Here is a 22,604-nt window from a genome sequence, read left to right as displayed (position 1 = left end):
AAATAAACATTTGGAATCTACTTGTCACTTTCTCTTATTATCAGATGCCCATGACGCTGTTCTGAGGTTCAATGGGGCACCTACCATAGGATTTGAATCTGATGTGGGGAGACGCACAACAATTCGGATAGTTAATTCACAGGTAACATCAAACAAGGTTGACTGCAATGTGAAAGAATTCTAGGGTTCAACAGCAATGTGGTACGTTACAATTTTATTTTACACAATTACAAAAGATCCTCAATGGTCAGTGTCACCAGAATGACAGCTGCAAAAGAAAGTCACAAATGGATTGCCTAAAAAAGTGGCACCTGACTGCTGTGATGTGTCACATTACAGTGAGAAAATGGCAGTTTATTTTCTGCAGCTGCTGGAATGGAGGAAGTGAGCACATATGAGGCAGATTCCCATAAGGAGGACACCTCTTCCCATAAGTTAACCTGTTGCTCCAGCTTATGCACCTCTTGGATGAGGGTTCATGAGTTGCATTGACAATGCTGTGGGATGAGCTGTGGCTTAGCCTCTCATTTGGAAGCATGGACAGAATAAATTGGCAGAAGATAATATACACTGGAGAATGGATATTTCAAGGCTCCTAACAAAATTTAACAGTGAGTCTAAAGTACTCCATGAAACTGCATGTGCAACTCCTTCCATAAAGAGGGAGTACTTCAGCATATGAACCACAAACATTCACTGAGGTGGTTCACCAGGAACTACTCAAGTTCTGTCCTTTCAGGCAATACTCGCATCCCATGAACCAACAAAACAAATCTTACAGATTCATTTAGAAGAGACAGGTTAAATCCTATGGGGTGCGTATCACTGAACCAATAGATGGAATGGTAAGAATGAGTTGTGGTGTATCTTCAGATGGCATTTCCACAGCTAAGATGCTGGTATAATCCTCCAAGCCATGTAGGTGACCAAGCCAGACAAAAAAATGATAGAAAAGTAGTGATAATGACGAGATTAAATCAGGTTATTATCCATATAATGACTGAAGAAGAACATGTGTGGTTGCAGTAAGGCAACAGTGATGCATGGGAAGGGAAGTTGACTACAGAACTGCAGGTGAAATCAAGTCTCTAGCTTTATCATCTCCAGATAATCCCCACTTAGGATCTCTTTCATTACCTCTTCAAAGAATGAGTCTTTCAAAATCTACAGATTAGTATTCTTACATCCTCTGTCGCATTTTGGCTCATGAAGGATATGTGGCTGCTAATAATGTAATGGCACTGCACTGGGACTATTGATCCTGAGGCGTTGACTGTGATTGCAACTAAGTGAGTTCACCTCGCTCCAAAATGCAAGCTAAGTTGATTTCTTTCACTTGATTGCATTCCTGGTGATAATACTTGAGTAGCCACTGGTACCTGACTTTCTAGGACCCCCAGTCTGGTATGTGAACAGCAGCAGCGACATGCTCAAGGGGTCAGGGTTAGAACACTACTGTTCCTTCCCTCATTTGGCCATCAGTGGTTACAAGAGCAAGGGGAAAAAAAGTTCAGAGATTCTATTAAAAGTACCCCACAGGGGAAACAAACGTTTTTTTTTCCTCCACTGCCTCCCTTTAGCACCCGTCTACATGATCTACAAGAGAGTCAAAGGTTATAAATAACCATGGGAAGTCAGTACCTTAAAAAGCGATTTTTTCCATTGCCGATCTGGCTGAGAATAGCATTTGCTGTTCACGATGGTGTTACTTTTCTCACACACAATCAGCCAAAAAAGATGTTCATTAAAGGCACCTTGCTACTGATGGGTGGATTACAAAATGAAATAGTTTGTGAAGGCAGGTGAAGCATGAATGTCTACCACAGCTTCCAGAACGTTGACTCCTATCCCCGTTAAAACTGGAGGGTGTAAAGTTACAAAGCTAAGGGTTTCTGTCAAGAGCTGACATTTCTGCAGAGCACTTCTGTCAATTTACACATGGCAGACAGCTAGCAGCAATAACATACACAATAACTTACACATGGCAGAAAGCTAGCAGCAATAACATATACATTAACTTACACATGGCAGACAGCTAGCAGCAGTAACATATACAATAACATACACATGGCAGACGGCAATAACATATACAATAACTTACACAGGCAGACAGCTAGCAGCAGTAACGTACACAATAACATAAACATGGCAGACAGCTAGCAGCAATAACATACACAATAACTTACACATGGCAGACAGCTAGCAGCAATAACATATACAATAACTTACACAGGCAGACAGCTAGCAGCAGTAACGTACACAATAACATAAACATGGCAGACAGCTAGCAGCAATAACATACGCATTAACTTACACATGGCAGACAGCTAACAGCAATAACATACACAATAACTTACACATGGCAGACAGCTAGCAGCACTAACTTATACAATAACATATGTCAGACAGCACTAACATATAAAATAACTTATACATGGCAGACAGCTAGCAGCACTAAATTAAACAATAACATACACATGGCAGACAGCAATAACATACACAATAACTTACACATGGCAGACAGGCAGCAGCACTAAATTATACAATAACACATGTCAGACAGCACTATCATATAAAATAACTTATACATGGCAGACAGCTAGCAGCACTAAATTAAACAATAACATACACATGGCAGACAGCAATAACATATACAATAACTTACACATGGCAGATGCTAGCAGCAGTAACATACACAATAACATACACATGGCAGACAACAATGACATATACAATAACTTACACATGGCAGATGCTAGCAGCAGTAACATACACAATAACATACACATGGCAGACAACAATGACATATACAATAACTTACACAGGCAGACAGCTAGCAGCAATAACATATACAATAACATACACATGGCAGGCAGCAATAACATATACAATAACTTACACAGGCAGACAGCTAGCAGCAGTAACATACACAATAACATAAACATGGCAGACAGCTAGCAGCAATAACATACACAATAACTTACACATGGCAGACAGCCAGCAGCAGTAACATACACAATAACTTACACATGGCAGACAGCTAGTAGCAGTAACATATACAATAACTTACACATGGCAGACAGCTAGCAGCAATAACATACGCATTAACTTACACATGGCAGACAGCTAGCAGCAATAACATACACAATAACTTACACATGGCAGACAGCTAGCAGCAATAACATATACATTAACTTACACATGGCAGTCAGCTAGCAGCAGTAACATGCACAATAACTTATGCATGGCAGACAGCTAGCAGCAATAACATATACAATAACTTACACATGGCAGACAGCTAGCAGCACTAACTTATACAATAACTTACACATGTCAGCCAGCACTAACATATAAAATAACATACACATGACAGACAGCTTCCAGTAATAACGTATACAATAACGTACACATGGCAGACAGCTAGCAGCAGTAACATATAAAATAACATACACATGACAGGCAGCTACCAGTAATAGCATATATAATAACTTACACATGGCCGACAGCACTATCATATAAAATAACTTACACATGGCAGACAGCTAGCAGCACCTACCTATATAATAACATACACATGGCAGACAGTTAGCAGCAATAATGTACACAGTAACATACACATGGCAGACAGCTAGCAGCAATAACATATACAATAACTTATAAATGGCAGACAGCTAGCAGTAGTAACATATAAAATAACTAATACATGGCAGACAGCTAGCAGCAATAACATATACAATAACTTACACATGGCAGACAGCTTGCAGCAATAACATATACAATAACATACATGACAGACAGCTAGCAGCAATAACATATACAATAACATATACATGACAGGCAGCTACCAGTAATAACATATACAATAACTTATACATGGCAGACAGCTAGCAGCAATAACATATACAATAGCTTTCTGCTACAACAATATAAATTGATGGATTTGAATTGTTTTATAATAATCTTCTGTTGTGTAAATTTGTAGATTTAAAATTGCTTTGATAGCTGTGGTGCCCCATTATACAGCTTTAATTTCCATTTTATTGCAATAAAGAATAAGGTTTAGTTGCACTGTGTATTCTGATAAGTCCTTATTTCAAAAATGCGTTATTTCTTTATGGTGGAGATATAGGACTCTCTTCACAAACTTCCCAAAGAAAAATGATAAATGTTTTAATGTGGTGATGATTATTTAAAGATTTCTTTTGTCAAGCAGTGTGGAGTTTGTCTGCTGTATTAAAAGTGATAAGCTCAGTGTGTTTATTGAATATATAACAATCTATTCTGCTCCTCCCTCATTGATAGAGAAAGATTTTATCGATACATTTGACACATGCTAAACAAGAACCTTTCCTCTCAGGTCCTCTCCAGGCAAGAGCTCAAGTTTCATGATAATACTTTATACAGAACAGGCACCTTATTAGTGTGGGATCCATCGCCATATTCAGCTAATCTTACTGAGGTATGATTTTGTTTAACCTGCATTGGTATATTTTTACCTTTGGGAGGAATTTCAAAACATTTGACTTGCATACTCTGCTTACAAGGTAATGTACGTAGCCAAGACCTAAATGTTGATTTGGAATGGGATAAGACATATCCTGACAAAAATTACAGGACGATGTATTAAATTTAAAATCAGCCAAAATCCTTGATGTTGTGATTCTTGCTGGCAGCAATTTGGATGTTCAGTACGGACAGCATTAAGCTTGCCAGCAATGATGTCCAGAGGCAGACAGAGCCTGATTGCACTCTCAGTCTGGGTATAGTCATTGAGACTGGCTGTACAAGCAAGACGTTCGAGGGCTGTCACTGCCTCGTCAACTATACGCTAGAATGATTTAGAAATGAAAAGAGGAAAAATTGCGTTTCTAGTGCAAATTAACTTTAGAAGTAAAAGGTATAATGTCCTTTTTCACAATACTCTCATATCTTCCTATTTGGTGAACTCGAAGCCAGTTCCATGTGCAGTGAATAGGAAATGGTAGCATAAACTAATGTTGTCAGGTCCTTTCCCTCGCAACATTGCTCTGGGATTTCCAGGGCCCTTCCAACTGGCGTGTGTGCAGACTTGCAGTAATTATTATTGAAGTGGTCAGGAGTGACATTCCATGTGCAGAGGTACCTCAACAAACATGGTGGTAGAATTTACACCACAATTCTCCAAGGACTGAATGATATGTTGGCGTCTCAGGTCTAGCCCAAAGATGTGAGATGAGGAGGAGCTGGTGACCGAGGTCTGCTCTTGTCTAGCGTGATATTCAGTCCATGTGACCGACTGTTGCTGTTAATCAGCAGGCAGAAATACCTAAGTGCCCACAGTTATATTAATAACAGACCAGCAATAGGCAAGAAACACATCCAGAACCTTCCAAAAGGATATTTTGCAACTGCAGGCCCCACACTGGATCTTTTGGAAGAAACTTGGTCCTAAACTTATTTTCAATTTGATGGAAAAGATGAGATTTAAGGATTGTGGATTTTAAATAAGGTAACATCTTATTATAGTCAGTGTTTGTATCAAGTTACTTCTAATAGTTCAAAGACATCACTAGTACATTTTAACAACCTTGAAGGGTTCCCCTCTAAAGTATTGTGGTCAGAGAAATTGTCCATTTCTGTCTTAGTAGGGATTTCTTTTGGCTCAATTCTTGTCAATGGAACATTGTAATAAATTGGCTTCATGGATTTCTGCTAACTCAGATCTAGATTCATCCTGATTCATTCTGTTCATCTGTCACCTCATCGAGGGCTGGGTTGAACTCTGCCACAAATCCAGGATACAATCATATCTTGGATCTTGCTTGTGGATCAGCAATATCACTTCTTGTGTATGCCTCGAAGGCCTGAACAGTGAAAGAGTTCTATTCATGAGCAGATGTGCTTTGTGTTCCTCATTTAATTTTGCATTGGAACTGTGCTTGAAATGAGAACATAAGAAATAGGAATAGGAGTGGTTCACATTATCCCTTTAGCCTCCGTGCTCATTCAGTATGACAGTATGATCAAAACTGTGGTTGTAACTCCACTCTCCTTCGTTCTCACTCCCTCCTGGGCCAATAACCCTCGACTTCCTCATAGATCAAAAAATCTTTCACACTGAATCTTGAATATTTCTCATGACTCAATCTCCCTACTGGTCTCTTGGGTAGAAAATTCAATGATTAACACCACTCAGAAGAAAATCCTTCTCATCTCCATCTTAAATGGGGGCTCATCATTTTTAAAACTATACCCTCTATTTCCAGGGGAAACATTCTTTCAGTAGCCATCTTGCCTAGCTGTCTCAGAATCTTATGTTTCAGTGAAGCCACTGCTCATTCTCATCTCCAATGAGTGTGGACTCAGCGTTGAGACTATTACAATCGTATGTCAATATGCACGGATACAGTTTTTTTTCACCCAAACAGTACAGGGTATCTGGAACCCACTGCCTAAAAGGGTGTTGTGGGCTAGAACCATTACAACATTTAAAAAGCATTTATATATACACTTGGAATGTCATGGGATTCAAGGATATGGGCCAAGTAGTAGGAAATGGGATTCAAAAGGCGCATGGTGACTGGCCCAGTCACAATGGGGTGAAGGGCCTCTTTCCATCCTTTATTACTCTATGACTCTACACCAATAAAAATCAAACAAACAATCTAACAAATACCTCTCATATTCTTCATTCAGTGTTTTTCAGTTGCTTTCTTGAGCAGTTCTGAAACCATGATAATATACGGATCAGCTTGCTTCCATACCTGTAAAAGGGAACTTAATATATAATTCAACATTATTCCAGAATATTCTATTTGATGGTCATCTTTTGTCCTCTGAGCTGCTATGTTATTAGAAAGTAGATATTTAAAAATGTATATGTGTTTCTATTAAATGCAACTGTATTGTTTTCCAAGTTTTAAAAGTATCGAACAGTGTGTTCTGTTTGAAGCCCATGCTTCTGTGACAAGTCTGCTGACTAATTAAGAGAGATTTCTGAAGCCATCATTCCCCATTAAGGAGGCTTTACAAATTACAGATCACAATAACTAACATCCATTTGTACCTACAATTTGGTCGTGTTTTATGATTGGTAATATCCGAACATTCACAGAACAGGGTAGGTACATCCTGCCTTGCCCTACCATGTCTTGATGCTAACTTACTGTAGTGAAGATAATTCAAATGTTATTTTCCATGTTGAAACTTAAAAAAACAGGGTAAGGCATAAGCACTTGCCTCTTATGGTAAGTGCATAGTATACCCTAATTCCTCTCCCACTATCAACAACAGCTGTAAAGGTGTTGAACAAAGCCATCGAGTGGTGAAGGAATCTGACAAGGACTCTGAGCCAGTCTTTATACTTTGTAACATATTCCAAATGAGTACTGTGGCAACATAACTTTTAGTTCTGCTAAGTTATGGTGAAACTCAGAAACAACTTGAATTCTTATGGGCAGTAGCAACTCCTGTTAGTATTAGTATTGTATTGCTATTTAATTTTGAAGGAATAGAAGTCAAAATTTAAACATGCATATTATTGTCAAACTTGCGTTTGAATGAAAGGTGAAATGAATTTGTTGTTTTCTTCCAATATAAAGGCATCATTACAGAACAATGCAGGCATTAATATTTCCCTTGCAGTAAATTCATTAATTATGAGCTGGCTCATCACATTATAAAACTACTTCATGTTACTGGATCTCAAATAAAACATTCCACCATAATAGTTAGAAAAGAGGAATGTTCAATCCTTAAAAGGCTATTGTGTCTGCATGGACCAGCCTCAATGCCCAAAACAAGTAAGTGTGGAAATTAGATGTGATCTGTTATGAATGACAAAAATGTACACAATAAGGTAGTGACAATCACAGCTACTGAATCATAGAATCAGAGCACTGTAAATGTCATTTAGCCCATTGTGTTATCATCATAAACAAAAGATTTTCACAAAGATCTGAGGAAATAATATTATTTGCACAACAACAGAAGCAAAGAAAAGATACCCTTCCAATTTTCTGCATAAAATGAAATCAAACATGTTCAGAACAAAAGATCGGTGGTAACTTCTGCAATTCATCTCTGGATTAATTGGTAGTAGGAACCTTTCAGTAATATGATCAAAGAAAAAACATTTCCAGCCTAATAGCTCGAACACTGATGTGGTTGATCAAAGATTCAAAGCAAAGGAACAATTGGGAAAAAACATTCTTTCATGAGAAACCACAGCTAACAGGAATGATATTGCTTGGCAACCTGATGAAACAAAAACATTTAAATGGGCATTTTGTGGTATGTTTGTCAGAAATTCAGTGGAAGTAATGAAGTCAGAGATTTGGCCAAGTCATTAATACAGCAGTTCCTACAGTCCATGATTCTCAAGCCCCAGTTGCTGTCTTAAGTATAAGATAGCCAACTGTTAGAATCCAGGTGTCCTCAACACCTGAAAGTTGTATTCAATAAAAACCATTCTCCTGAGCAGTTTTGTGGCTTATGAATTGTAACTCGCAAGCTTTTCTCTTGAGAACCAATGGAAAATACAGAAGTACAAGGGCAATACCACCTGCAAATTCTTCTTCAAACCATTCACCATCCCGACTTGGAAATATATTGCTGTTCCTTCAGAGTCACTGGGTCAAACTCCATCCCTATGAGAATTGATGCCCAATCAAGCAAGTGGACTGTGGTGATTCATGAAAGTAGCTCACCGTCACCTTCTCAAGGGCTAATAAAGATAGGCAATAAATGTGGGTCCAGCCAGTGATGCTCATTGAATGAATAAAAGAGAATGGGAAGGTTGGAGAGGCTAGCCCCGGAGTTTAGAAGAGTGAGAAGTGACTTGATTCAAACATTCAAGATTCTGAGGAGTCTTCAATAGGTGGAGGTGGAAAGGATCTTTCCTCTTATGGGAGAATGTAGAAATCGGGGTCACTGTTTAAACATAAGGGACAGGCATTTCAGAAGGAAGATGAGGAGACATTTTTTCTCATGGAGGATTGTGGATTTTTGGAACTCTTTTTGAAAATACAGTGAAGCAGATACTTTGAATTTTTTTTACGACTACAATGAATGGATTCTTGCTCATCAAGTTGGTAAAATTACTGAGGTAGGTAGGAATGTGGATTAAGCAGCTATAATCTGATTAAATGACAGAGCAGACTCTTGCTCCTAATTTGTATGTTTTAACTACCTCTTTATGATGGGTATGCCTGAGTAAAACTATTGTTGAGACTATTCTGTAAATTTAAATTCCAATATGGGTTATTTTTCTCATCACCTTCTTCGCGATATTAGGTATGGTTACAAGTAGAATTGGGTTTTACCTACATTGTTTATCAGCATATTTCTGCATTATGGACCTGTGTATCATTCTTCAAGTTTTGAGTCTGCAGTACAGAGACGGAGTGGAATTATACGTCTCCTCTGTTCAGCTGAAGGTGGATTGTTACTGGCACCTGATTCACGCCTTTATTATTAATGTTAGCATTAAGATCTCTCACAGATGAATATTCATGCATGCACCATTTTTACTATGCAATGCAGGATTAGAAAGTACTGATTTATAATGAAAATACTAACAACTTGCAAGTTATTCATCCATCGCATTGTTACAAAATGTTTGTGTTATTGGGCTGCTTAAAGTGTCAATCATATTTCTGTTTCAGTGAAGTTTAAGTAGTGGCTTACTTAATTTGGCTTTATAATGGGAACCCCTGATACTCCCATGTTTATCTGTCAGCCAGGGCTCCCTGATTGGACCAGATTAACAGCCCCAATCAGGGAACTCATATTTCATGAAGTCCACCTGACTGACTTCATTATCTGAGAACGCTCATATCAAGCAGGATTTCAATGACTTTACTCAGAATGGCAACAAGCATTTTTAAATATTCTAGCAATTTTTTTAAGGCAAGGTGAAATTAACAAATCCCAGCCTGCATCATGGTTTTCAGCATTTCTGTATTTACTTTTCTTCTCTCAGTGGTTTAGACATCCAGACTATAACTTCTTTGAGAATTACAAAAAATATCGTCAAATGAATCCAGACCAGCCCTTCTATATTATAAACCCCAAGATGGAATGGCAGCTTTGGAACATCATGCAAGAGAACACAGCTGAAGATATTCAGCGCAACCCTCCCTCCTCTGGGATGATGGGTGAGTGAACAGTATGCAGCATTGGTGCTTCACTAATGCAATTGTATTCATTAAGAGAGCTTCCCTTGTTCTGTGCTCTGCTATTGTATGAAATGATATAATTTTTATTTTCCACTGTACATTACATATACAGAGGAAACTCGATTATCCGAAGGACACAGGCGGGGTGTATTCCATTCAGTTAATTGAATTCCGGATAATCGAATGCCGAATAACATAGTTTAGCCGAGCATCTGGATCTTGCTGGATAATCCAATATTTGGATAATTGAATGCCAGATAATCGAGGTTCCTCAGTATATATACTTTTAATATGTGTACAGGTAGCAATATAACATGTCATGTGACTTAGTTTGGTGGTCTTTACTTCTGTGTTAATACTCTGTCAGGTTTCATTGTGAAAGGAGCTATAAATATTGCAAACTGACAGTCTCAACAATAACAACAGCATTTTAATATGGCAATTCCCAATTAAATAGCAACACATATGAGGTAACAGAACGGTGAAGAGTTGTGAGATTTTGATGGATTGGTCATAAATAACCATGACTTCGACATGCACACGTGAGAAAGACATGCAAAGAGAGAACAAAGATGAGGTGAGGACCCTGTGATGGGCAGTCAGTATCACTGAGAGGATCGGGCATGATGAGGACCCTATGATGGGCAGTCAGTATCACAGAGGATCAGGCATGATGAGGACCCTGTGATGGGCAGTCAGTATCAGTGAGAGGATCAGGCATGATGAGGACCCTGTGATGGGCAGTCAGCCTCACTGAGGGGGCTGGGCATGATGAGGACCTTGTGATGGGCAGTCAGCCTCACTGAGGGGATCGGGCATGATGAGGACTCTGTGATGGGCAGTCAGTATCACTGAGACGATCGGGCATGATGAGGACCCTGTGATGGGCAGTCAGTATCACAGAGGATCAGGCATGATGAGGACCCTGTGATAGGCAGTCAGCATCACTGAGAGGATCGGACATGATGATGACCCTGTGATGGGCAGTCAGCCTCACTGAGGGGGCTGGGCATGATGAGGACCTTGTGATGGGCAGTCAGCCTCACTGAGGGGATCGGGCATGATGAGGACTCTGTGATGGGCAGTCAGTATCACTGAGACGATCGGGCATGATGAGGACCCTGTGATGGGCAGTCAGTATCACTGAGAGGGTCAGGCATGATGCGGATGCTGTGATAGGCAGTCAGCATCATTGAGGATTGGGCATGATGAGGACCCTGTGATGGGCAGTCAGTATCACTGAGGGGATCGGGCATGATGAGCACACTGTGATGTGCAGTTAGTATCACTGAGGGGATTGGGCGTGATGAGGACTCTGTGATGGGCAGTCAGTATCCTGAGGGGATCAGGCATGATGAGGACCCTGTGATGTGCAGTTAGCGTCACTGAGAGATTGGGCATGTTGAGGACTCTGTGATGGGCAGTCAGTATCACTGAGGGGATCAGGCATGATGAGGACCTTGTGATGGGCAGTTAGTATCACTGAGGGGATCGGGCGTGATGAGGACCCTGTGATGGGCAGTTAGTATCACTGAGGGGATCGGGCATGTTGAGGACCCTGTGATGTGCAGTTAGCGTCACTGAGAGATCGGGCATGATGAGGACTCTGTGATGGGCAGTCAGTATCACTGAGGGGATCAGGCATGATGAGGACCTTGTGATGGGCAGTTAGTATCACTGAGGGGATCGGGCATGTTGAGGACCCTGTGATGTGCAGTTAGCGTCACTGAGAGGATCGGGCATGATGAGGACTCTGTGATGGGCAGTCAGTATCACTGAGGGGATCAGGCATGATGAGGACCTTGTGATGGGCAGTCAGTGTCACTGAGGGGATCAGGCATGATGCGGACTCTGTGATGGGCAGTCAGCGTCACTGAGAGAATTGGGCTATCCTGGTGGCTAATGTTTGTGGCTCGTTGATCTTCATGTATTCTGGTAGCTAGAAAACTAGCCACCAGGATACATGAACACCACCGAGCCACAAAAAGGCAAGACCCACTCTCACTAGTATCCTTACATACAGATGAGGAAGGATACCACTTCGACTGGGACAATACATCCACCCTAGGACAAGCTGAACAGAGACATGCATGAGAAGTCCTAGAACCCTGGCATTCCAACTGGAACTCTATCAACAAATATTTACCACTCTTTGAGAAAAAGAACAAGAAATGAATCACCTCAGGAACTGACATCACCAACCCAAGGAAACCTAAACACATAAATAGAAAGTGGGTCATTAACACCAGTGTTTCAACTGGAGGCTCCTGATGATGTTATCTATTATGGTGACAAAACATCCGAAAACGAACCTTCCAGCTCAGCAAGCAAACCAACATCCCAAACCTCAACCTGAGCTACAAAACTTCTCCAAACTAGCTTAGTGAAATTATGTCACAAAGGAAGTGGTACTAAGTAAACTGATGAAGCTGTAGGTTAACAAGTCTCCAGGTCCTGATGTATGCCAGCCTTGTAAATAATTTAAGGCAGAGGCATCAGAGATAGTAGCTCATTGTCCTCTTAACCAGCTGACTCCAATATTGCACTGAGTGGGAGAGTAAGGCATCAACCAGTCCACTTACCTTTACGCCTGTTGAGGAACGTAACACATCAACGTCACAGTGTGCCTGTCTGCATCTATCTACACCACATAGACTGCAACAATTCAAGAAGGTAGCTTGCTACCATCTTCTCAAGGGCCAATAGAGATGGGGAATGAATGCTGGCATAGTCAGCAACACCGAGATCTTGTGAAAGAACAGATATTATAAAAAAGGCCACTTCAGGGCCTTTTTCCACCTCAGCCGCCCTACTACTTTGGATGGGGGAAGATGGAATGCAAGTGGCCAGTCTGCTATTTTTTTCCTACTCAGTAAAAAGCACAAAGGAAGGGAGGGCCCATCCTTTAGAGATGGGGCGGGGCTGATCCATTGGAGATACATCATACCCACGCCCCCCCCACCACCTTTGTGCTTCCCGACTTCCTCTAGAATTTGCTGATGCACTCTCTGTGGAACACTGTCCGGAAACAGTGGATTACCTTTAAATCCAGTATCTATGATCTTCCAGGGACTCACCTGTAGTCCTACCAGTGGCCATTACCACATTCAGTGACCTGCTCAGTCCGTAGTCATTCTGATTGGTCACTCTCGAGGCCAGGACTTTTTGTCCCTGAGGAGTGGAAGTCCCACTGTCAACTAGGTAAGGTCATCACTATTGTATATTATTGCTGTGGTTTATTGTTGGAAGGTTTCTTACCTTCCACCACCCATGCCGCAGTGGGGAGTCACATCTTCCAAGTTCAACCTTGAAGTCAAATTGATTCCAAAGGCTAAGTTTTGTATGAAAATGGTGGCTTGTTGGCCTTTTGATTTCAGTAACCTACACACCTTTTGGGGTGATCAGTATTTATTTCTTCCAGTTAGCAAACATGAATGAAAAGTTGACTGAATTTAAAACTTTTTTTGCTGATTATTTTGCCAATGAAACACATTGCTCCAGGTGCCTTGTGAATGGTTTCCCCAGTGGCTCACAGAGTATCATGTCTCTGAAATAAGTTGTTGCCAGCACAGAAGATTCATGTGGTTATTTGCACATTTTATTATTGAGTATCAAAGAATCGTAGCAATCGATGCAGTCAGCTGAGGGAAGAAGGACTTGTCACTTTTCAGTGGCAAATACTGAAGCGTTTTGTAGATTATTTATTTTCATGCTTGAGTCACAGTGAATATTTAAATAATGTAGCCTGCTGCATGTTTCAGTTTCCTGTGTATACTGTATTAGTGAACCATCTAGGTAATGCTGAGGTAAGAGTTGCTCTGTCATTTACAGCAGAATGCAGGCAATTCTGTGCAATCATCACTCACTACACAAAGGTCATCCTCTCTGCTGCGTCAAACACGACAGCGAGGAGATTGTTTTTGGCAATGTGATCAATTGTTGCTTGTGTTCTGTTGCAAGTATGTTATTGGATGTTGTTTTATTGTGATTTTGGATGGCCCAAAAACAAAGAAAATTCTGTCCACAAAATCAAAGGACTCCATCAGATTACTGCCCAGTCAGTGAAGACATGCATCAGTGTATTTTATTGAAAATACTGATCCATTGGCCCCTTGTGGTGCAGAGATAGTGACTCTATCCCTGGACCGAGGGGCTGGGGTTCAAGACCCCTATGTTCCCGAGCTGTGTAATAATATCTCTGAATGGCTCGATTAGAAAAATAGAATTTCACAGAATCCTTACAGTGTGGAAGCAGCCCATGGAGTACACACTAACCCTCCAAACAGCATCCCATCCAGACACACCCCATCCCTGTGATCCTGCATTCCCAATGGCTAATCCCCCTAGCCTGCTCATCTCTGGATACTAGGGGCAATTCAGCATGGCCAATCAATCTAACCTACATATCTTTAGACTGTGGGAGGACTGAAATTGGAATATTGTGCAAACTCTACACAGACAGCCACCCAGGGGTGGTTCCCTGATGCTGTGAGGCAGCAATGCTAACCACAGAGCTACCACGTTGCCTTAAAGTGGTTAAGTATCAAAAAAAACCTAGCAAGATTTCCTTTGGTGTGATAGGGTAGTCAGGGGATTCTATTAGGACACTCATTAAGTAAGACATTCCACCTGTGAGAAAGAAGTCAGATTTAAAACCTGCATCCACACAACATGAGAGAAGGTAGAACTTCTCCATAGTTATATGCTCTATAATGTACCCTAATTTTCCTTGGAACGTATCCTCATCTGTTGCTTTCTTCCTCTTACCCACTCACCATTAGATAATGTCTTTTTTTCCCCCTCACTCACAGGTATTCTGTTAATGATGACCATTTGCAATCAAACGGATGTTTATGAATTTATACCCTCAAGACGACAAACAGATCTCTGTCATTACTATGAAAAGTTTCAGGACCAAGCCTGTACAATGGGTGCCTACCACCCCCTAATGTTTGAGAAGAACTTGGTGAAACGTATAAATCAAGGGTCGGATGAGGAGATCTATATGCAAGGCAAAGTTACGTTACCTGGATTCCGAACCTTCAAGTGTCCTTAGGCAGAAAAAATACAAGCTGTCACTGCTTGATTTATCATCCTGTGAACCTCCATAACAGTTTACTAATTATTATCATTTTGATTTTTCTTTTTGTCTCTCATCTTTAATTTGCAGTAAATCTTTATTGAATCTAAGCACTTACCATCATTTTCCAGTCTTCAGTGTTTGGAACCACTGGAATACATGGCAGAAAAGTGTAAATGTTGCACCATTGTCCGTAAAGAGTGTACCATGCCCAGCAACCTCAGTCCAGTTTGCCTTGGGAAAGCCTCTAGAAATAATAATTCTGGACAAAATAAAAAATGACTTTGGAAATTGCCAGCTCATTAAGGAAAGCCAGTGTGGATTTGTTGAGGCCAAGTCCTGAAGTTAACAGAATACCAATAATGCTGATACTGTAATGTGTGTGGACTATCAAATGGCCTTTGTATTTGAGTAATTGTGGAATCACTTCTGCTGTTATACATTATGTTCTGTGTTGTGCAAGCATTGACTAGTTAAGTATAGTCAGTACTCTCCCAAGTGCTAAAAGGCAAGTCACTGAGCTGTATGGTCTATGTACTGGCATTGCAACTGCCCTGTACAGAGGAACCTCGATTCTCCGAATATTGATTATCCAAATTTTGGATTATCCGAAGAAGATTTCAAGGTCCCCCAAAAATATTACATCAAAGAGGTAAGTGTATTCGATTTACCTGTACTGAAGAACATGTGAAAACACTGGCAAAAACAAAGAAACACAAGCAGCTCAAGCATCAGCGACTGGATATATTTTAGGTAAGGGTTGGTACACAGCCCTTTGCAACAGTAACTGTTTTACAGTATTCCCGTCACTTTACTGGGCCATTCATAGAAAAACTGGCTGAGAACGTAAGCGCATGTGCGAAACGGTGCTTCTATAGTTCTTTTGCGAGACAGTTCCCAGAAACGGACAAATGCTCTTGCAATCGTAGAAGCTGTTCGGGACCTTGTTTACGGCTGTCTTCACCACTCCTTGCCAAATGCTAATGACTGCTGCATTTTTAAAAAGTTTCCTCGTGTTATCATTGCTTATTTTGCTCATCATGTGAAATCTGTGTCCTGTTGTGCTTACTTTGTTAAAATTATAGATTTAAACAAATTCTCCGGTAAGCGCAGTGTTAAATCAGCATGCTGTTTAAAGTAAAATTGATTATCTGAATAATCAGTTATCGAAACGAAATAGTGCCCGCCCATCTCGTTCAGATAATCAAGGTTCCTCTGTAACTTAGTTACCACGTTACAGGGTGACCCCTGTTTCTGTGGAATCATTTTACACGGTTTCAGTTACCCATAGTTTACTGCAGTCCAAACGTATTATTGGTAACCTTCCAGAACCAGGGACCAAGAGGCCACCGTGAAGGTAGGTTTCCCATTTAAATGAATGGGTTTGCTCCTATCCAGGGTTTTAGGCTTCTAGATTAGATTAGATTACTTACAGTGTGGAAACAGGCCCTTCGGCCCAACAACTCCACACCAACCCACCGAAGCGCAACCCACCCAGACCCATTCCCCTACATTTACCCCTTCACCTAACACTATGGGCAATTTAGCATGGCCAGTCTTTGAATGTATCTCCCACGGTTACAGGGGAGACTACTGTACTCAATGTGATTGGTGGAATATCTTTTTTGGCCTAATGCTAACTGTTATCTTGCAATTGTTCAGCTCTTGCAAGCTCAACTCAATCTTAAATGAGTTAATAATATAATTCTTGGCACACTTTTGATTGTTCAGCACGAGTCACATTGTAAGCTTAACTGATCACGTAGCTCCTAGCTAGCAAGCACACGTATATTCGTATATAATGACCCATCTTTAGCAGGAGAAAAGGAACCCATTCACCAATTGCCCCGTTTTAGATTTAAAGAAAAGAATGGATGACTGTAGTTCCCTAATGTATTTACTATAGCAACACCTCAGCCCATCAGAATTAATTTGCCAACCAATACATACCCTCTTCTCATGCAGGAGAAAGTGATGACTGCAAATGCTGGAGATCAGAGTCGAGAGTGTGGTGCTGGAAAAGCACAGCAGGTCAGGCAGCATCCAAGGAACAGGAGAATTGATATTTCAGGCATCATTCTTGATGAAGGGCTTATGCCCGAACAGTCAATTCGCTTGCTCCTCGGATGCTGCCTTACCTGTGCTTTTCCAGCAACACATCTTCTTCTCAAGCAGTTATGTTTACTCTGCCTTTAGAATTTGGCATTCTTACATTCGTCCAGACTAGTGCAAGATATGTAACTTTGACAGCTTGTCTCATTTTTCAGAAGTACAATTTTTCTTTTTCATAAATTATTCTGAAAGCACAGAAGAAAAAAAATCTACAGGAATTGTGTATCCATACTGAATTTAAGTATTATAGAAATATTTAAAAGCTTTCGCATACTCCCAAGTTGTGGAATAAAGGTTGTATGGAAATGTGATTAACTGTCAGCTTGCAATCTGACTCCAGTGCATAAGCCCGAACAGTCATATCTCTTGATGTTCATTTAAAATTTCTTCCCCTCATTTTTAGTCCTATTTTTGTTTGATGTACCTGAAAACAGTTTCTCCAGAGGTGTAGTTCCGGGTAGGAGGACAAAGATTTTCTCAGTTCACCGTGTGTGATGAAATGCTAAATAGAAGTACAGTGCACCAATGGAACAACATAGAAAACCAACCACCTTCCATAGAGCTCACAAAACCTCGTGCTATCTAGAAGAATTAGTCCAAAAAGCTACAAAAAGAAAGTGCCAGACCTGCTGAGTATCTCTGGCATTATCTGTGGAGACATAGAAACAGAGTTAACATTGAGTGTGACTCAACTCTTCAGATGAGCAAGAGAAAACAGGGTTAATGTTAAGTTCAATATGACTTCTTCAGGAGAAGTTGAGAAGAGGAATCATATTGGACTTGAAACATTAATTCTGTCGCTTCCTCCACAGGTCCTACTGAGTTTCTCCAGCACATTGTTTCCTTTTCAGATTTCCAGAATCCACAGTATATTTTAATTATAATTGTCCATAAACCTACATGAATTTGTGTATGTTGTGTGCATATTGTCTGTGGGACTAAAACATTATTTCAAAAATTGTTTGAAATGATGTGGGATAGATTTTGGGATAGGTATTTCTGGATATACCATTAAATGGGTGTGAAAGTGATTCTATTGTTGTAATGAATTATATGTATCCATGTTATAATGTATGAAAGACCTTGTACATATTTAATCTCAAACTTGAAATGTGAACTGTGAAGAATGTACAGCATACAAATAGGCCATTAAATCTGCAGGTCCACTTTAAAGGTATTCATAAATATCCAGTTGCACTTTAAAGAAACAAATTGAAAGTTTTGCGTGAAACAGCTGAGAAGTTTTTTTATACTGTACATGAACCTCCTCCCATTCCTCTTCATCTAACCCAATAAACATAACCTCCTTGTCACTTCCCTTTCTTGTCTTTGCCCAACCTCCTCTTAAATGCATCTACAGTATGTCTCAATTGCTCCTTGAGGTGAGTTTCATATTCTTAGCATATGGACTTTTTGGATTCATTGGAGAGAAATTTGATGGAATTCAAAAAAAATCTACCATTACCCATTTAAGCTTTCACCTGAGCTAAAGAAAAGACTTTTTGAAAGAAAAAATCAACTTCTATTCAATTTGCAATGACTGAATGTTTGCCAAAAACAATGAGAATTTGACCACTGAGCATTTTACGTACTGTCATTTGTCACATGTTTTACATTATTATAGTCTCTATCTCCACAGCCAACAGCACAAAAGTCTTTTAAAAAATCAAAGGTTATGAAAATTTGCTTTTGTGTAGTCTGTAATCTGTGTTCTAAGAATTATATTGGAGATTCAAACAGCAAAATTTCGTAGTTGCAAATGAATACATAGCCTCAAAAAGATTTTGTGTTAATTTAAATTTAATTTTCAATCTGCTATTTGTACATCTAGGAATAATCAAAGAAATGTAAACCATCAGATCTATTTGTCTGTTATGGCCTGTTGTGTTTTCAACCTGTAACTTAATCTCAGTGAAAGATATTCATTAATGTTATTTTAAGATCAGATCTGTATGATGAGCAACCTGAGTAGTATTTCTAAACAATTTACATCCTGTGTTGCTACCTGTCATTCAAGAAACATTGAAAATTATTGGACAGATATTGGGTTAGCAATTCATTTTGGTAGGGACTTTGAATCTCAAACTGTGATTTATTTTGCTAGTAGTGAAGCTTATAGTAGTCAAAGAAAGTAAATTACTAGTTTATGGACTATTTTAAAAAACCGAATTCATCTTTAGTTGAGTAGCTTGACTATATACAGCTGTTGTTTTAATGAGGAGCTAAACTGAATGTGAAATAATCAGCCAGATTTTTTCATCTGCAAACATTTTTTCAGATGCTATTAAATAAAAAGATTTCAGAAATTACTGGATGTGATTAATTAATTAATGTTATTTAATGAAATATTTTAGTTGATATTGATTTTTCGTATGGTCTACAATATTCATGAAACCTTCCAAACTACTATTTGACCACACAAATGCAGAGTTCTTATGATATTCAACCATTAACCTGAAAAGAAGCACTTTGCAAAGAAGGAATTGGGGTAGGGCTCTGCAAAAGACATGTTTTAATCAAGAAATCCTAATACATTGGGAGTTCAATGAAATCTCAACCCAGGAGTTGTTTCAAAGTCAGAAACAAAGTTCATAATATCACTTGAGAGATGTTTAAAAAGTCTTATGCACTCTCCTCCCCTTCCATTGACTCAATATTTGTTCATAAATGTTTTTATTTTCACATGACGTAATCACGTGTTATTTTCCAAAGTTCCATGAGTTAGTTATCTTCTAAAGGCAGTTAAATCTATGATTTCTTAAAGAGGACCCACACGTGTAATATTTACTTGTCTATTCATTCCCCAAATTCTGTACAGTCTGTAGGGAGTTGTCAGTTTATTTTCTGGTTTTTAAATCAACTTCTATTTCTTACCCTTGTCATAGAGCCATGCAGCAAGGAAACAGATCCTTCTGTCTAACCAACCTACACTGACCACGTTCCCAAACTAAACTAGGCCCACCTGCCAGCTTCTGACCCATATCCCTCGAAACCTTTGCTTTGATCAAAGGCTCTTCTCCTCAATTCAAGTTAAACCAGTAAGACAGCAACTAGATTATTTATCAATGCATTTCTTTTTTCATGTTTCAGTGAGATTTTTGGACGTCCTAAGTCTCCTTCCAAGCTGATGAGCATATGCAAAGACTTTGTGGGAGGGAGGTCATTAGTGCACACGTTAAAGAGCCATCAGGAAGACCTGACACCTGTGTGAACCAATTGCTGATTAGGTTGTACTGCTGATTTGAACTCCAGGGTGCACATGGAGCTATCAATGGCTGATCATGGTGTTGATGAATTGTAAGGTTTTCACACAGGTGAATGAAGAGTTTCAGTTGAATGTCTGGGTGCAACACTATCATAGATGTAAGATAAGTCAGGATGGCATGGTGGCTCAGTGGCTAGCGCTGCTCCCTCACAGTGCCAGGAAGCTGGGTTTGATTTAAGCCTCGGGTGACTATCTCTGTGTAGTTTGCACATTCTTCCTCATTTCTTCCGGGTGCTGCGGTTTCCTCCCAACAGACCAATGATGTGCAGGTTAGGTGGATTGGCCATGCTAAATTGCCCTGTAGTTTCCAGGGATGTGCAAGCTTGTTATGTAGGCTATGGGGAATGTGCAAGCTAGGTGGGTTATAGCTATGGGGACTGCAAGATTACGGAGGGGGCGACGGTGGAAAGGGAGATTTGGCTGCTGTTCAGAAGGTTGGTGGGGATTGGATGGGCTGAATGGCCTGCTTTCACACTGAGGGATTCTATGAAATTAACGATGATGGTTCCTGTCTTCAAAAAGATAATGCACACTGACGATTGATAGCCTTTGGAAGCCTATTTTAGAAAATTGAAATTTTACTAAATACAACCAAGATCGTTGTTTAGTTCTTCCACCTGAACAATCTAAAGGTCAGAGAAGAACTGTATGTTCAATCCTGCGGCCAATTATTCACTAATGAATAAATGCCAAAATATTTTGGCATCATTCTTGACAGTACATTGATCTACCAAAAACACTTCCACAACAGCAGAATCTAGCTCCATTTGGAAGTAAATCTCATAGAGAAACTGATGGGAAAACACAATCGATACACTCAGCACTCATTGCTGGTAAGCTAAACAGTAGTGTACTACTACTCACTTTGTGTTACTATCTTCTACATAAACATTGTAGATAGCCACCTCCAAAAAATTGTAGGACTATTACTGGGATATTGTGGCCAAAGCAGTTCAGCTGGCTTCCTGTTTTGACCATAGTGAACTTCCCTGATCTTAGTAGGAATACATGCTCCTTAAAGAGCATAGCCAGCAACTAGCTAATGAAATATTCCCATTGACACGGCCATGAACCTGTCTGAAATCCTGAAGTCATTACTGCAACATACTTGACACTCTACAAACTGACAACAGCCTGGTCTCTCGGCAATGCACCTCTTGATTGGTTGCAACCATCAGCCGCAGCCTTGTAACTGATCCAAATTGTGAAGTTTCAAGCTTGACATAACATTTTAATCAATCTTTGACAGCTTGAAAACTAGTAGGGGAAAATATGTCACTTACTTCACAAGTGGAGCTTGAAAAACAGCATAGTTTGTGACTGGGGCCATCTAAATCAGGCCATTGCTCAAGGACGAATTTGTTCCCGGAGAGATCCATTCCTAATGGCATCTTAAGCATTCAGGCTGCATCAGAAGCTATTACGCACATTGTTACTTTGGCATTGAACCATATGACTAATAATTAAAGTTTTGTGCTGTTACTTCAGCTACAGGCTTAGTGTTTGAAGAAAAGCAGTTTGGAAGTGCAGGCTTCATTGGTAAGATCCACAGCAAAGCATTGTAATCCACTGTGCAACATTGAACCTGGTGCTCCCCGATAGCTGTTTGCAGAGGCAGATTGTAAAACTGAATCCAATTTCCTGATTTGTGGGCTGGTACCCCAAAAGAAGGTAGATGATGCCATCCCCACTAAGCTTGGTTGACTCTGAAGCAGCTGCAGAGCGCAACTAAAAATGGATGATAAGTGCAGTCTCGAGTATTGTAGGGAACACGTTTTTAGCCAGGCAGGCTGGCTGTCACTCGTCAGACATTAACCTGAGAAATGAATCAGTGAATGGCTGGCTTCATTTGTTCTTGAAAGGGTGAGGTGACTTCAATGTTTGAGTAACAGTTGAAGGTTGAAGCTAGCTGTTTCATGCTGCCACTAGGGAGTCGCAACACAAATGATGTTCGCTACTAATGAGATATTGCCAAACAGATTTCCTGCCT

At 40.0% G+C, this 22,604-nt stretch overlaps 1 protein-coding gene across 6 annotated transcripts in view; it reads left to right on the top strand.

Annotated features, from left to right (window-relative positions):
• The window catches only part of LOC122555809 (beta-galactoside alpha-2,6-sialyltransferase 1-like), a 147,826-nt gene extending 128,168 nt beyond the window's left edge, over positions 1-19,658 (top strand). For all 6 annotated transcript variants that reach the window (XM_087993724.1, XM_087993726.1, XM_087993725.1 and 3 more), the window contains 4 exons: positions 45-142; positions 4,358-4,459; positions 9,962-10,136; positions 14,969-19,658. In XM_087993724.1, the coding sequence (XP_087849850.1) occupies positions 45-142; positions 4,358-4,459; positions 9,962-10,136; positions 14,969-15,213 (620 nt within the window). In that variant the 3' untranslated portion in view covers positions 15,214-19,658. The remainder of the gene's footprint in view (positions 1-44; positions 143-4,357; positions 4,460-9,961; positions 10,137-14,968) is intronic.
• The last annotated feature ends 2,946 nt before the right edge of the window (positions 19,659-22,604 follow it).

This window comes from Chiloscyllium plagiosum, unplaced genomic scaffold (assembly GCF_037043375.1).
Source record: "Chiloscyllium plagiosum isolate Xiang-an unplaced genomic scaffold, Cpla_swu_hap1 HiC_scaffold_13, whole genome shotgun sequence".
Classification (NCBI taxonomy): Eukaryota; Metazoa; Chordata; class Chondrichthyes; order Orectolobiformes; family Hemiscylliidae; genus Chiloscyllium; species Chiloscyllium plagiosum.
The sequence above is the reverse complement of the archived record's forward strand: the minus strand, read 5'-3'. Positions and strand labels throughout refer to the sequence as shown.